This window comes from Chenopodium quinoa, unplaced genomic scaffold (genome assembly GCF_001683475.1).
Source record: "Chenopodium quinoa cultivar QQ74 unplaced genomic scaffold, ASM168347v1, whole genome shotgun sequence".
NCBI classification, from domain to species: Eukaryota; Viridiplantae; Streptophyta; class Magnoliopsida; order Caryophyllales; family Amaranthaceae; genus Chenopodium; species Chenopodium quinoa.
The window spans coordinates 4,277,664-4,291,113 of NW_018743919.1; the positions used below are offsets into that span (position 1 = coordinate 4,277,664).

The following is a 13,450-nucleotide window of genomic DNA, read 5'->3' on the forward strand; positions in this document are numbered from 1 at the left end:
TTTTTGCTTGTGCATAAGCGTCTGATTGATAATACACTCTGAGGTTTAGAAACAGGGCTGGCATATCCTAACTGTTTTGGCCTAAGTGTGAGGTAAGGCGAATCGGTTTAACATGACCCTGCAAATGTGGGATCAATTGAACCAAAACAGAAGATGCAAGCAAGAGTGTATTTGCGCTAGCATTGAAGCTCATGTTTTAATTAGTAGTAAGTTGTACAGTAGATAACAGATAGAGTGTTTCAGACTTCGGTATATATGGCAGTTGATGAATTTCTTTCAAATGTATGCCTATTTTGAAAAGTAAAAAATCTATCCCTTTTCTGTTGTTCAATTCAGTCCCTTTTTGGGCAGGTAAAAATAGTACCAGTCTTTCAAAATCCTAATTTGAGCGCTGCAAAATCATAAGACCTTGATTCAAATTAATAATATGAAAATAAGAGAAGATAGAATCAAGTCGCGCTAAAGTTAAAGACTTGAAGATGAGAGGGCAGACATGTGTAAGCTTAAAACAAAGCTTTAGATTCCTGACAATTGCATAAAGGGCAAGTATTGATCACAAATATATTTCACTACTCGTAGTAAAGCTGAGTATTGGATATGGAAATGGAGATATTTACATGATTTTTACAAGGATGTGGAATTTACGTGTCAAGAATAAGAAAGTTTCTAATTTCTCCCACAATTCCACAAATCTGTTTTTCTTTAACGGTGAGAAATTCTGGAGAAGAATTCTATGTATATGGGCAGAGGCATTCGTTACTCCGAGATGGCAGACTCCTCCATGCAATTTCTATAACCTCATCACTCATCGCAGTCACCAGACAACGCAAAAAGTGGATGAATATGAATGTAATTCCGACCAAACAGCTGATTGCTGATACATTCGTTGACTGTTGCTATTAAACTAATAGCTGCTTCATCTAGCAGAAATAACAACAGCTTGAAAGTTGGTGCGTTAGGGCAGAAAATTGCGATCTACTTCCAGACTTGCAAAATGCAATTTATGGTAGATATAGCAATTGCTACAACTTAATGTTGCCCCCATTAGATGTAAAAATCACGCCACTAGTAGAGCTTGGTGTGGTTATCAGATGGAAAAATTGCCAATAAAAGTTATAAAATGCCAGATAAAGCAAGCTAAAGACTAAAGAGGACAAAGAGGTTGTCAAATTGAAGCAAACATAAAATTTGGTACTTGAGCGCCTTCTATAGTCTACTTCATCCAGCAACGTTACAGTACATTGTTCTGATCTATCCTCACCATTACTACTAAACCCAACCCTCTATAGATTTAAATAATATCTCAAAAACACATCCCTACAGAGATTTGTAGAGTACAACAGTCACATACTTGGACTTGAACCTATGTGTAGAGCCAAGTGCGACAACTGATGGACCGCTCTTTCCCTTCTGCATGTAAAGATGATTAAGAACCACATGTTGAGGTCTTGAAAGAGAAGGCGGCGGCGCCTCTGTGCACAGAGAAGGTACATTAAGCAAGGTCATGTTAAGGTGAGGAGGAACAAGTGGTGGTTCCTTGGCAAAATCATCTTGGTTAAGTTCTGTATTATTATAGCTACTATCTGGAGATTGTGGTGGCTCAAATCCCGATATGCTCTCTGTGTCTTCTGGGACATAATCCTGCATTTGATCAGAATCCATTGGTGAATCACAAAATCAAGCAGAAACGAGCCCCTTAACTTTAGTCAACCTAGAATGAACAAAGACCCTTCTAAATCAAAATAGCAGTATGAGATGGAGAAAGTAGAATAGTGTCATCAAGAATAAGACAATTTCTCGAAATCTAAGCGACAGAAGAAATTTGCAATAATATGTTCTGAAGGTGTAGTTAGGAATAGCATCTTAAATTGAGATCTATACTGTTAGTTGGTGGCATCCCTTTCAGTCCAATTGTGCATTTATCCTCATCAATCCAAGCTATTTGATTTTTTTAACTCAGTAGGTGCTTCATAAGCCATAAATAAAGTTTATTCGGCTTACAACCAATTTGGACTTGCAGAGTGCAGGCTCCTTGTTCCATAGTCCATTCTAATAAAAGATTCCTTAATTATATCCCAAAAGAAAAGATATATTCTTCATGACTGAAGTCACATCACTAGTGACCTTCTTAGCTGTGATGACAGAGCACATCCCGTGGCACTAACAGAAGCATCACAGAAAATAATATCCAATTTGAACAACAAGCAGATAGATAGATTGAAAGAGAGAATCTCATACAACATTTGATAAAGATGGCCTTTGGCTTTCGAAACCACATAGACTAGGCAAAACTTTATATGACAATATAATTCAATGGAGCTAGCTGCTCTTATGAGATCTAACCTTTTTTTTTTTTTTTTTTTTTTGTCATTTAAATGTAGCAAGGGAATAATAACTAACCTTTTTTTTGTCATTTTTTTTTTTTGGTCATATAGAGCTCCAGGTTCCTGCTCTAAGTGTATATCACAAATAGTAAGGGAAAAGTTAACAGGATAAGAAACTAGTTTTCAAAAAGGATTCTGCCAATTCATCATAGATAACTAAATGAGCACCATACAAGAACAGTGAGTTGAAATAGGTTAAAATAGAGGGGAAATATATAGGCACCAATCCACAATTCCACACCAGTGACCACTCTGACCAGACGCCAACCCACAAGTAAAATTTCATACAGAAGATCAAATGACGTTGGCAATAACACCTCAGTAGCTTATCATATTACACTTGAATTTCATCTCAGAACAATTAACATTGCATTCCCATGATGATAATTTTAAAAAAAATAGTGTACAGAACAAAAAATTTTACCTGCAAATCCAAAACATTGTAATAATTTCCAGTCTCGTCCTGGATCCACGGTAAATCGGATGAATAAGTCCACACACCATCAACAATAAACCTATATTGGTAAACTCCTGATGGCAGCACTTTCATGAGAGTAAAGTCCTTTCCTGATCTCTGTAGTGGTTTTCTGTACACAAAAGATATTTAGTTAAGATTTGACAAGAACTACTCTAATCACACACCACAATTGTCATACAAATTAATAAGATCCAAGGAGAATTTTGAACCTTGTCTTCCAGTTATCCCATGAACCCTCCACAGCAACTTCCTTGCCACCACAACTCCAAGTGAACATAGTAGGAATTCCTTGCTCAAAACTCATTTCTTCATCAGACGGCGATGAATGTAACCATGTTGGATTCAGGATATGCAGGTCATCGGGTTTTTGTATTGGAGCCACGGGAGGCTATGCAAAATCACATAAACAAAACAACCATAAGTACAGAGAAAAGGCTATTCTATAACCCTGAAAAATGTACCCACACAGAAAAAGGGAAAAAAAAAAAAAATACCCCTACACAATTAACTGAACTAAGCAAGAAAGCCTAAAGAACTTAAAAAGGACATACGAAATCACAAACTACAATGTTGCTTAACCATGATTTATTAACTACAATCTCAAATAAGCTTCAATGAAATAGTTAAATGCACCAAGTTTCAATTTTTTTGCATCTTTATTGAAATTTGGTTGATAAAAAGCATGATTCATCAACAGCATTACAAACAATTGTACCATAATTCATGAAGACGCCAATAAAACATCAGTTACAGTAGAAGCATAGTACAAGTAGAATTTCAATGAAAAATAGGCAAAAAAAAAAAATAAACATCTGAAAACAACAAATCTAACCCCAGATAATTATGAGCAACAAATCAATAGAAAACCCAAGAAAAAAATCAATTAATCAGGAAAAAAAAGAGAGAGAGAGAAGGGGAATTAAAAACCTGAGGAGCAAATTTAAGAGGAGATTGAACAGTTCTAGGACTTTGAGGAGGAGAGTGAGTCATGAGAGCTGGAGAAGGTGAAACCCCACAAACAGTTTCTTCTTCTTCCTCTTCTTCTTCTTCAATTACTAACCCTGATTCAGATTGACTCCCTTCTTCTCTACCATTAACATTCCCCATTAATTTATATATTTTGGAGTTTTATACCTAGAAATCTAATCAATTAAATTCCCCTCAAAAAAATTAATAAAAAAATATATATAACTTGTTGGTTATCAAAAAGATAAATCCAAAAGATTAGAAGATAAATTCAAAAAAAAAAATTATATATATAAAAAAAAAAAAAAAAAAAGTTAAAAAGAAAGTGGTGAGAGTAGTGAGTTAAGAGAAGGAAGAAGAAGGTGAAGGTGAAGATGAAGGTGGGTGGGGATCATACTAATCACTCTCTTTTTCCATTAAAATCATCATTAAATAGTAATCATCAGGATGAATGAATGGATGGATGGATGGATTGAGGAGAGAGAAAAACAAAAAAAAGGAGTGAGATGTGGAGAGAATATTATTAGGGGTAAAACAAAATGAAAAAAAAATGTGAATTTGTTCATATCATAAAATCATAATCTTATGAAAGAAGGCTGAATGTCATTTTCTGATCCTTGGTTGGTTGTTTTTTCAGGAGAGGAGAACCAACCCACCTAAACCCTTTTAACCTTTTTGCTTTTTTTCTTCTCTCCTTGGGAAATCTTAATTAGATTATAATTTTATAATTGTTAGTATTAAAAATGATTAATCGGGTCCGAATCAAAGATTGGAAATTTGAAAATAAGGCATTGAGATTTAATTGATTATGCTACAATCGGAATCGTCTGGATCGATGAATTGGGAAGAGATCGATAAATAATATCATTCTCTTATTACATGATGACGATCTAAAATTTTGTAGATCTTGCTATAAGATTATCATATTCTTTATAAAAAGAGTATAAGATCTATCATAGTTTGTGGAATGCAAAAATGTCAATCTTGCAATCTCATGATTGCTAATTCTATTTCAAGGTATGAAACTTTACTCTTTGGAGTATAATTTCTTACACATGAAATATAAAAAATATTAAATAGTTGTACAACATATTTTAAAGTGTCCAGTTACTTCGTTTGACTAATTGTTTACATTAACTGTCTTGACTGCTTGATCATAATTAGTTGTTTACATTGGTTGTTTTGACTAGCTAATTGTAATTAGTTGTTTAAAAATACTGATAGATGTTTACATTAGCCAGTCGTAATTAACTGTTTATGTAAAAGTGTTTGCCAAATAATTGTTAGCTATTAGCTGTTTTAGTGTATATTATTAATTGTTTTAGTGTATAAACAAAAAAAAAAAAAAAAAAGAGCTACTCCATAAAAACTCTTCTTTTTTTAAAATGAGTCTTTTGGACCCAAAAAACTCTCTCAAACATCTCTTTACCAATCATCTCAAATACAAAGTAACTTTTTAAAATGCTCAAATAACTCTTTTTACTCAAAAAAAAAAAGAAAAAGAAAAGGAAACAAACACTCCATTTGCATTCTACTATAAAACTAGTCTCATGACCCGTGTGGTTGTTTATAGGTATAATATATAATTATTTGTTTTGTAATTCGTTTTTTAAATTCATGGGAAAAATGAATAGTTTATAAAAGAAGAGAAGAGTTAAGAATTGAATAAACTTGTAAGAGATATTAAGTTGGGAGGAAATGAACTAAACAACATTAATATGTGTAATGAATTAAGGCTATTTTATTAATGTCGGAAAGGAGATGAAAAGGATAGGTTAAATAATGTGATATTGTTCAACAAATAAAAAATCCTAGCATATCGCTCCTCTCTCCATTCTCTAAAACCCTAGCCTTCATAGTTGAATTTTGGAGGGGCTTTCATCGGTTTTTTTGGGTAGAAAGCCCTAATCGTTGTTTTTGTGTGCTTTTTCTCTTATTTTAGATTTATAATAACTCTTTCTCTTCTAGAAGAAATATTTTTCCCCTCGAAAGACAAGATTTTTCTTTTCTTTAGGAAGATTTGCTCATTCAAAAGACGGGTTTTTCTTCTCTCTTTTGAGGGAGGATTTGATTTTTCATTTTTTTGTTACATGGATTGTTATAGAATTGTTTCATGAGTAAAAATTTTGTTCGGGATCGAAAAAGATGTTAATCTTTTGATTATAACATAACAAATCAAACGAAAATTTTCTTCATGGCTACAATAGATCTATAGACCTCCTCACCGAGCGAAGAAGACTGTAAATCACAACTATATAAAATAAGGTATGAAGAATGTACGATTTGCCCCAACGGTTGCAACTATTATGAATTGTTAGATTTAAATCTCTTTTTAAATGTTGTATGACTGTTATTTATGAATCAATTTTATTCCAAAAAAATGACATTATTCAATAAAGAAATGTGACATATATGGCATGATGTTTTTTGTTTTTTATATACTTCCTCGTTTTTTTTATATTGGCACCATAATATAGAAATGTCGCAATACTTGCAACACGAGGAAGTCCTAATACGTCACCGTTAGACACAAGGAAAATTGCATAACAACCTATTATACTACTAAAAGTTTTAATAGTACTACTGAGATCTTAAGTACTACTAAGAGTGTTTTTTATACTACTGGAATCATATATAGTACTACTGAGAATGTTCAGTAGTAATATATTATCTCTCAGTAGTACTCTCAAAATGTCATTATTTACAAAATTGCCATTGTTATGTATTTGCTTGTGCATAACTGTGAGGCCCTATGAAGCGCTTCTTGAAACACACTATATTTGAAAAGTTTTTTTTGGTTAAAGTAGTATTATTAATCGTACTTATGCTTTGTTTGGATAGCAAAGAAGGAAAGAAAGGAAGGGGATGGGAAAAGGAGGAAGGGAAGGAAAGGGAAAAGAAAGGGAGGGGGAGGTGAGCTCCATTTTCCCTCCAAATCTCTCCAATTTTGGAGGGATTATGTTTATTAAAGAGAGAGGAAAAATGGATCCCTCCCTTTCCTTCCCCCAATCCTTTACCCAAACAAGAGAATTTGTCCCCCTTCCTTTCTCTTCTCTTATTTTTCTTTCATTTCTTTCTATCCAAATAAAGTGTTAATGCTCATGACCCACTTAATTATATTCCAAACAATCTTCTAACTCCGTAAAAAAGTGTGGGTTGTAAGTATCAAAAAACGGAGGAATTACTTGGAAAACTTTTGGTTACCACTCGGAAAAGAGAGGGTACAAAAAGAAAAAGATATGATTGGGCTAAAACATTTTGAACGGACTAATTAAGTAATTGGGTTTACAGTCGAGGCTTTTGCAAAAAACTTGCAATCTCCTCTTTGGCAAAGCTTTTCTCCGAGGCATTAACGCAAACACTTTACCAGGCAAATCATTCAAACACAATCTCAGAGGTATTCAACCCGCATTTTCGTACATCTTGCTTTACTCTTCTGCATTTATAATTCTTAATTTACTTTTAGTGTAAGATTTAGCATTTAATAACTTAGGTTTGTAGTTCATCAGCAAGTCAATTCATCCTCAATTGTTTGCTTTCGTAATCTTTGATGTAAATTCCAAGTATTTATCAAACTATTATAAGAATGGGTTTACACTTACCCATTCATCAAGTTCAAGTTTTAAGCTTTTGGTAATTATTTTCTTGTTTTTACTTTTTGCTTTGTTAATCAATTTGATGATTTTTGCCATGTTTATATAACCTAATTGGTTAGTATGGAGTACTAAAGACTTAGCCTTGCAACTATAACTCCACCATTTTGTTATATTCTATAATTAATATTTATTAATTTTTTCATGTATGTGTAGAATTGTTGAGTTGCACAGTGACAGACTGACAGTAAGTGAAAAAATGAAAATTTGTCATTGTTGAATAACTTAAGTTAATACTACAACAAAGCTGAAGGCCTTTTTTTTTGGAATTGGGTGAGGTCGACTGCGTGAACCAAGTATCTAGTTTTATGCTCAAAATGCCTTAGATTTTTTTGGGAAAGGCTATCTCTTTATAATTACAATCTATGTTACATGGACTCGGGTAACCATGTCAGACACGGCACACGGGTTCATGTCCAAGCGTTTGACTCGACTATTTTGTGAAAAAATTCCATAATTTTGAACTTAAAGTAAAGTGTCCAAGAGTCGAGGGTCCGACTTGGATACTTGAAGTGAAATGAAGAGTCCATGTAACATGTGACCCCTTTAATTAGTAAAACTGCTTGTAACTTGTATGTCTGCATCCAGAAAGATTTACAGCAAAAACAAATGATTTCTGGTTGTTATTTAACCTTATACTCTATTTTTTGGGGAATTTTTGTTATGCAGAAGATGCAGAGTATAAAGAGCTCTATTCTGAGGCATTTTAGACTTCAGGCCTCCTTCAGGACTTGGTCATTTACTGAAAATGCAAGTCTACTGAACATATTCAGCAGGCAACTGTGTACTACAACGGCTAACAGCGATGACCAGATAATGGATCGAGTGATTGGCTTGGTGAAGAAGTTCAATAAAACTGACACCACCAAGGTAAGAATCAATGTTATTAATGTTGGACTTGGTCTTTGCCCTTTGCACTTTCTATTGGAGTAATTATTAGTTTTAATTTCCTCGGATACATGAACAACTTACATTACTCAACCTACCTGTCAACAACAGGTAACTGAAACAACTAATTTCCAAAAGGATCTATGCTTGGACAGCTTGGAGAGAGTGGAGCTTGTTATGGCCTTCGAGCAGGAGTTCTCCATTGAGATTCCTGAGGAAGAAGCTGATAAGCTTACTTGCTGTGCTGATGTTGCCAAGTATATTTTAGATGAAACTAAGCAAAGTGTTGCCCAGAATTCCTGATTTTTACCAGGTATTGATGATGGAATCTTATAGTCATACTAGATGCTATCTAATATTCTAATTTGTATGGACTTGGGAAGTTCTCTGTCATTCTCTAAAAGACTAAAACTCATACGAAGTATATGCAAAGTTTTTTTTTTACTCAAGCACTAAATTGAGTTTCTTTCCTGAGCAATCAGTGTAAGTTTTGTTCAAATGTGTGGCCCTTTTTAGTTTGTTGCATGTATTCTATTCCATTATTCATATAAAGTGGCTTCCGGTATGTGTTAATACAAGGCTCTCATGACAATCCACTATGATATGTAGGACACATCACCAAAAGTTACAACAAAATTACATCTATATACATGTAATATACATAGTGGTATACAAAGTATATATATTTTTTTTTCATCTTTTTTTCCCTTCAAAAATTGTAGTTGTACTTTGCTGTTTTTTCACTTCAAGTAACTGAGTTGGTGGTATTGAAACCTGGGACTCATTGCTGTGACTGCAGCGCCATCCGAGTGAGCCATTATACCTTTTCTCTCAATCATCAGTATTGTACTTTGAAATGCCACCTACCATGACATCCCCTGATCATCCTTTTGTCCTTTCATGCAAGCTTCTGATTTCTCAGGCATTATATTCAGAAGTTCTATCTTTCCTGTTGTATATGTACGGATTCCATTTCCGACAGAAGAGAGCTTGATTTCTTTGTTTTTTACAGTTGATAGATGGCAAGGGGAATCCTTAGGTAGCTCTAGAATCTTAACTGAGCACTTCTTGTCCAAGTTTGGGATCCCATGAAGATTGGAGGGAAGTTCAATCATGAACTCTCCATATTCGTCGGTAACAGTTTTAGCCCAACTAGGACTTTTGACTTTCTTGTTGGCTTGACATTCTGCTCCAACCAAGGCCCCTATGAAAAATGAAAATAGAATTGTACACTTTCTTAATAAACTGTTAAAATTATAAAAGATTACAATAAGGATTTTTACACAACTAACGTTTATTAAGTCATAATTAAGCTTAATTGGAACGGGTGAATATTAAACAAGAGTTGTTTTAACATACAATCACTATTATGTCTAAGGCCTGGAAGGATACCCCTGAAAATATAGCAGGGGCCTCCTACATGAAGGTGTTCAACTCTGTTTTCAGTTTAGCACCGCGTAATTAATTGCTAAAACTAATGCTGTTAGTTTCACTTGCCTTTGCTAAAGTATCTGGTACATATGGTCTCAATAATTAATCCTCTTTTCCCATTGTAATATATGAGCCTTTGCACCTCTACGACCCCGAAAGGAATTTCTAATTGAATTATGTTTCTCATTGATTATATAAATATCAAATTTAAGCATATTCATGAGTATAATAAAAAAAATTTAGACTTAATATATGAGTAAGCACTTCAAGGTAGAATGTCACACCATGCGAAAATCCTCTCTCAACAAAGTATGAAGCTTTATTCCTAAGTATTCCCAGCAAAAAGAATCTTCATCTATTGATTTCCCAATCAAAATAAAAACTTGAAAACAATACAAGTATTTTATATTGGGTCATCTTCTTTTTGCTTTCTCTTTGAGAAGGGGGTTATGGGGGGATATATTCAAAGTTATATCATCAAAGAGAAAAATTCAATGGATCATTTTGCAGACTAGTAATTAGATAATGCATGTTTTTCGCATCCTGGTTATATCTTGACTCTGCTAGATCAAAGCTATAACAGAGATGCATGAGACAAGTAGGCACTAAAAGCTATAAGGATTAAGGTTTACCTGAGATAGGCTGTGGGGGAAGCTTAAGTTGGTGGTGGTTGCCATGTTTAGCTGCTAAACAAGCTTCATAGCAGATAACAGAGCCTGTGATTAGAACGGTGGAGAGTTTTTCCTCGCCATACCCAGCCATTTGCACCATCTCATCTCTGCTCGACATCTCGAGTACCCACTTCATCTCAAGACTTTCATCATCATCTTCTTCTTCTTTGATTTCATTACTGGCGACAGGGCGGCATTGAGAGTTGACTATCACCGAAGCAAATATCAGAGCTGCAAGCAACATCACAAGGATGTTGTGATCGCAGTTGGCGCAAAACTTGGTCATCTTCTTTGTGGTTGTGTTAGTTTTCTGTTTGTTCGTCTAAGTTTCCTCGGTCTGAAATACGAGTAGTGTTTTTTTTAGACGCAAAGGAATCAACAATTTAGTTGGCTGCATCCCTTTGCTTTTATAAGGCAATTTGTGATAATGCCCTTGGAGTTTATTAGTATTTTCACAATTTTGACCATAGTTAATTACGTATTAGAAAATTCTAGGAACATACAATGACAATCTTATATTTTCCCCTTGTAATAAAATAATGTATGCTGTCATTTTCTAGTGTCACAATCTTGTAAAACTGAAGTTTGTAAGGAAACCAAGCAAAGATTGATGATCTTCTATCACAATCAAGTAAATTAATGCCAAGGCACCAAGCTTCTACCTTGATATTTACCTTAATATATTATTTTCTTTCAAATTATTATGACTTTATGAGAATTGAAATGACATTTGCCTCAACATAAAAGTTTAAGAACAATAAGTGTTTCATACAATTGTTGTTAAGTGCTTCAACTTTTTTTAAAAATCGACAAAGTATCCATGTGATTTTATTTTTGTGCCGAGAAAATTGGTTAATTGACGAGGTGTAATTCATAAGTTTGTGGTTAAACCTAATCGATCCTGATTGTCGTTTTCAATCAATATGTCATATTATTTCGTACCTCTTTGTTTGATAAGGTTGGATTATTTGTTTTACTAAAATTATATGGATCTTTCATGTTGATTTTACTTTGTTTCCTTAATCTTTAATCTCATTGTAACAATTTATGCATCACAAGAAACATAGAGCATGAAATAATCATGAAATTGAAAGAGGAGTAGAATAGTCTTTGTATCTAAAAACATAAGAAGTGTCAAAGGTTGAAGAGGAAAGAGTAACGGAAGGTTTGGTAGCCAACTCCTTTTCCATACGTAATAGAGTTATTTATACAACCATTTGGAGCAGTTTTATCTTAATGAGAACCACGTTTGTCTGTTTGTTTCTTAATCAAACTCAGAAAATAAGGTGTTGCCACGTAGACGTATCTTTATCAATTTATCTAATGAATAAAAAAAAAAAGTAGCCAATTTGTGTTCCAAAAATTCAAGCCTGTCCCAACGATCTTGTATCTAAAATGTATTGGTCATTAATTTCTCTCCTACCCAACTAAATTTACTGCTGATTAGTTAGCTTAGCAGCCCTTCTAACACAAATAAAGTGGAGGCATTTATTCATACCTTAATAATAATAGTCATATCTTAAAATTCAAACCTTTTATTTTTTATGTACTATACTTTATGATTGAAGTAGTTAAACCATATAATAGTACGTGTTATCTAAAATCTCATGATATATATATTTACAAGTAAAATATCAAACTTACTTGGTGTAGTTAGTTGATGATTTATCTTATCATTTTGAGGTTAAATAGTCGTATGCCTCGTAATCCTCTCTATTATAGTACTTAATAATTGCCAATTTTTTTTTCCTTACTTTTAAGTATATGACCAATATAAACACTAGAATAAAAAAATCGTAAAGATTAAGAACGGATCAAGGTTTCTAAAATAAAAAAAAATCTCATGACGTATCCACAAAGCACAATACACCTATTCACGTCAACTGGGTGGAAGAGGGAGAGGAACAAATCAAAGCAAATTAGTAGTGGAAGGGTTGCGGTCTTCACGTACAACGTATCATTCCTTTGACCTTTTCTGTTACTGGAATGAAATGGAATGGGTTAGACTTGGTGTTCTGATCATTCGCTCTTGACTTTTTGGACTACTCTTAACTACATTTTGTCTTTTTATTTTTTATTTTATTTATTTATATTCATTCATACCTAAACTACGTAGTCAGGGGCGGAACTATGTAGGTGCATGGTGAGTCACGTGACTCACCAGCAAAAAAAATATCAAAGAGACCTCCTATTATAGATAGGCGGTCTCTTTGCTGCTACTGCTGCCTAATGCTGTCAGATTTTTTAAAATAACAAAGAGACCGGTTATTTAGATAACAGGTCTCTTTTCTGCTGACATTGTATATGAATATTTGTTGCGCTACTTTCTTTTTCATTAAAGAGACTTGTTATATTTAATTTTTTTTTAAGTTATCTCACTATTTTAATAACAGGTCTCTTAAGTTATCTCACTATTTTATTTTTTTATTTTATTTTTTGTGTACTGCGTATAATTTGTTAATAATTCTTGTACAATAAAGTTAATTTAATGTAATAATTTTATAGTACTATTTATTTGTAACATGTTATTTATTTGGAGTACGTACTCTCGACTTGTAAGATTGAATTTTTAAGTACTATTGTAGTATGGATTTTTATGTCCTATTTTTGGATTGAAATCATTTTGGTGAAATATATTTTTTATATATACATATATATAATTTTTGAATTGAAACAAGTGATTAGTTATTGATGGTGACTCACCAGTTCGAAAATCCTAGATCCGCCACTGTACGTAGTATATAACTTCTGAAAAGTATGCTACGTACCAATTACATATGCCAAATATTTTTTGTTTTCTCACTTATTTAGTCGACCAACTTTTTCTTCAGGGCTATTAAATAATTCTTATACAATTTTCACAAATATTGTGATGTTTTTGTTTGTTGGATACAATTTTTATAAAATGACATCTTAACACCATTTGTCAAGTTATGATATTATATGAATAACAAAGGTTAAGGATTCCCATATTATAGC

General features: G+C 33.2%; 3 protein-coding genes across 3 annotated transcripts; 1 reads left to right on the plus strand and 2 right to left on the minus strand.

Moving 5' to 3' along the window:
- Positions 1–1,145: 1,145 nt before the first annotated feature.
- LOC110687489 (SNF1-related protein kinase regulatory subunit beta-2-like) lies at positions 1,146–4,455 on the minus strand. Its single transcript, XM_021864146.1, has 4 exons — positions 3,790–4,455; positions 3,072–3,250; positions 2,809–2,971; positions 1,146–1,641 (listed from the first exon to the last, which is right to left on the minus strand). The coding sequence occupies exons 1-4, from the start codon at positions 3,967–3,969 to the stop codon at positions 1,318–1,320; spliced, it is 846 nt and encodes a 281-aa protein (XP_021719838.1). The 5' UTR covers positions 3,970–4,455; the 3' UTR covers positions 1,146–1,317.
- Positions 4,456–7,048: 2,593 nt separating this feature from the next.
- On the plus strand, positions 7,049–8,818 carry LOC110687491 (acyl carrier protein 3, mitochondrial-like). The gene is made up of 3 exons (XM_021864149.1): positions 7,049–7,225; positions 8,151–8,351; positions 8,481–8,818. Exons 2-3 carry the CDS (start codon positions 8,154–8,156, stop codon positions 8,670–8,672), a joined length of 390 nt encoding a protein of 129 aa, XP_021719841.1. The 5' UTR covers positions 7,049–7,225; positions 8,151–8,153; the 3' UTR covers positions 8,673–8,818.
- Positions 8,819–8,934: 116 nt separating this feature from the next.
- On the minus strand, positions 8,935–11,066 carry LOC110687490. The gene is made up of 2 exons (XM_021864147.1): positions 10,433–11,066; positions 8,935–9,573 (listed from the first exon to the last, which is right to left on the minus strand). Exons 1-2 carry the CDS (start codon positions 10,755–10,757, stop codon positions 9,233–9,235), a joined length of 666 nt encoding a protein of 221 aa, XP_021719839.1. The 5' UTR covers positions 10,758–11,066; the 3' UTR covers positions 8,935–9,232.
- Between the last annotated feature and the right edge of the window lie 2,384 nt (positions 11,067–13,450).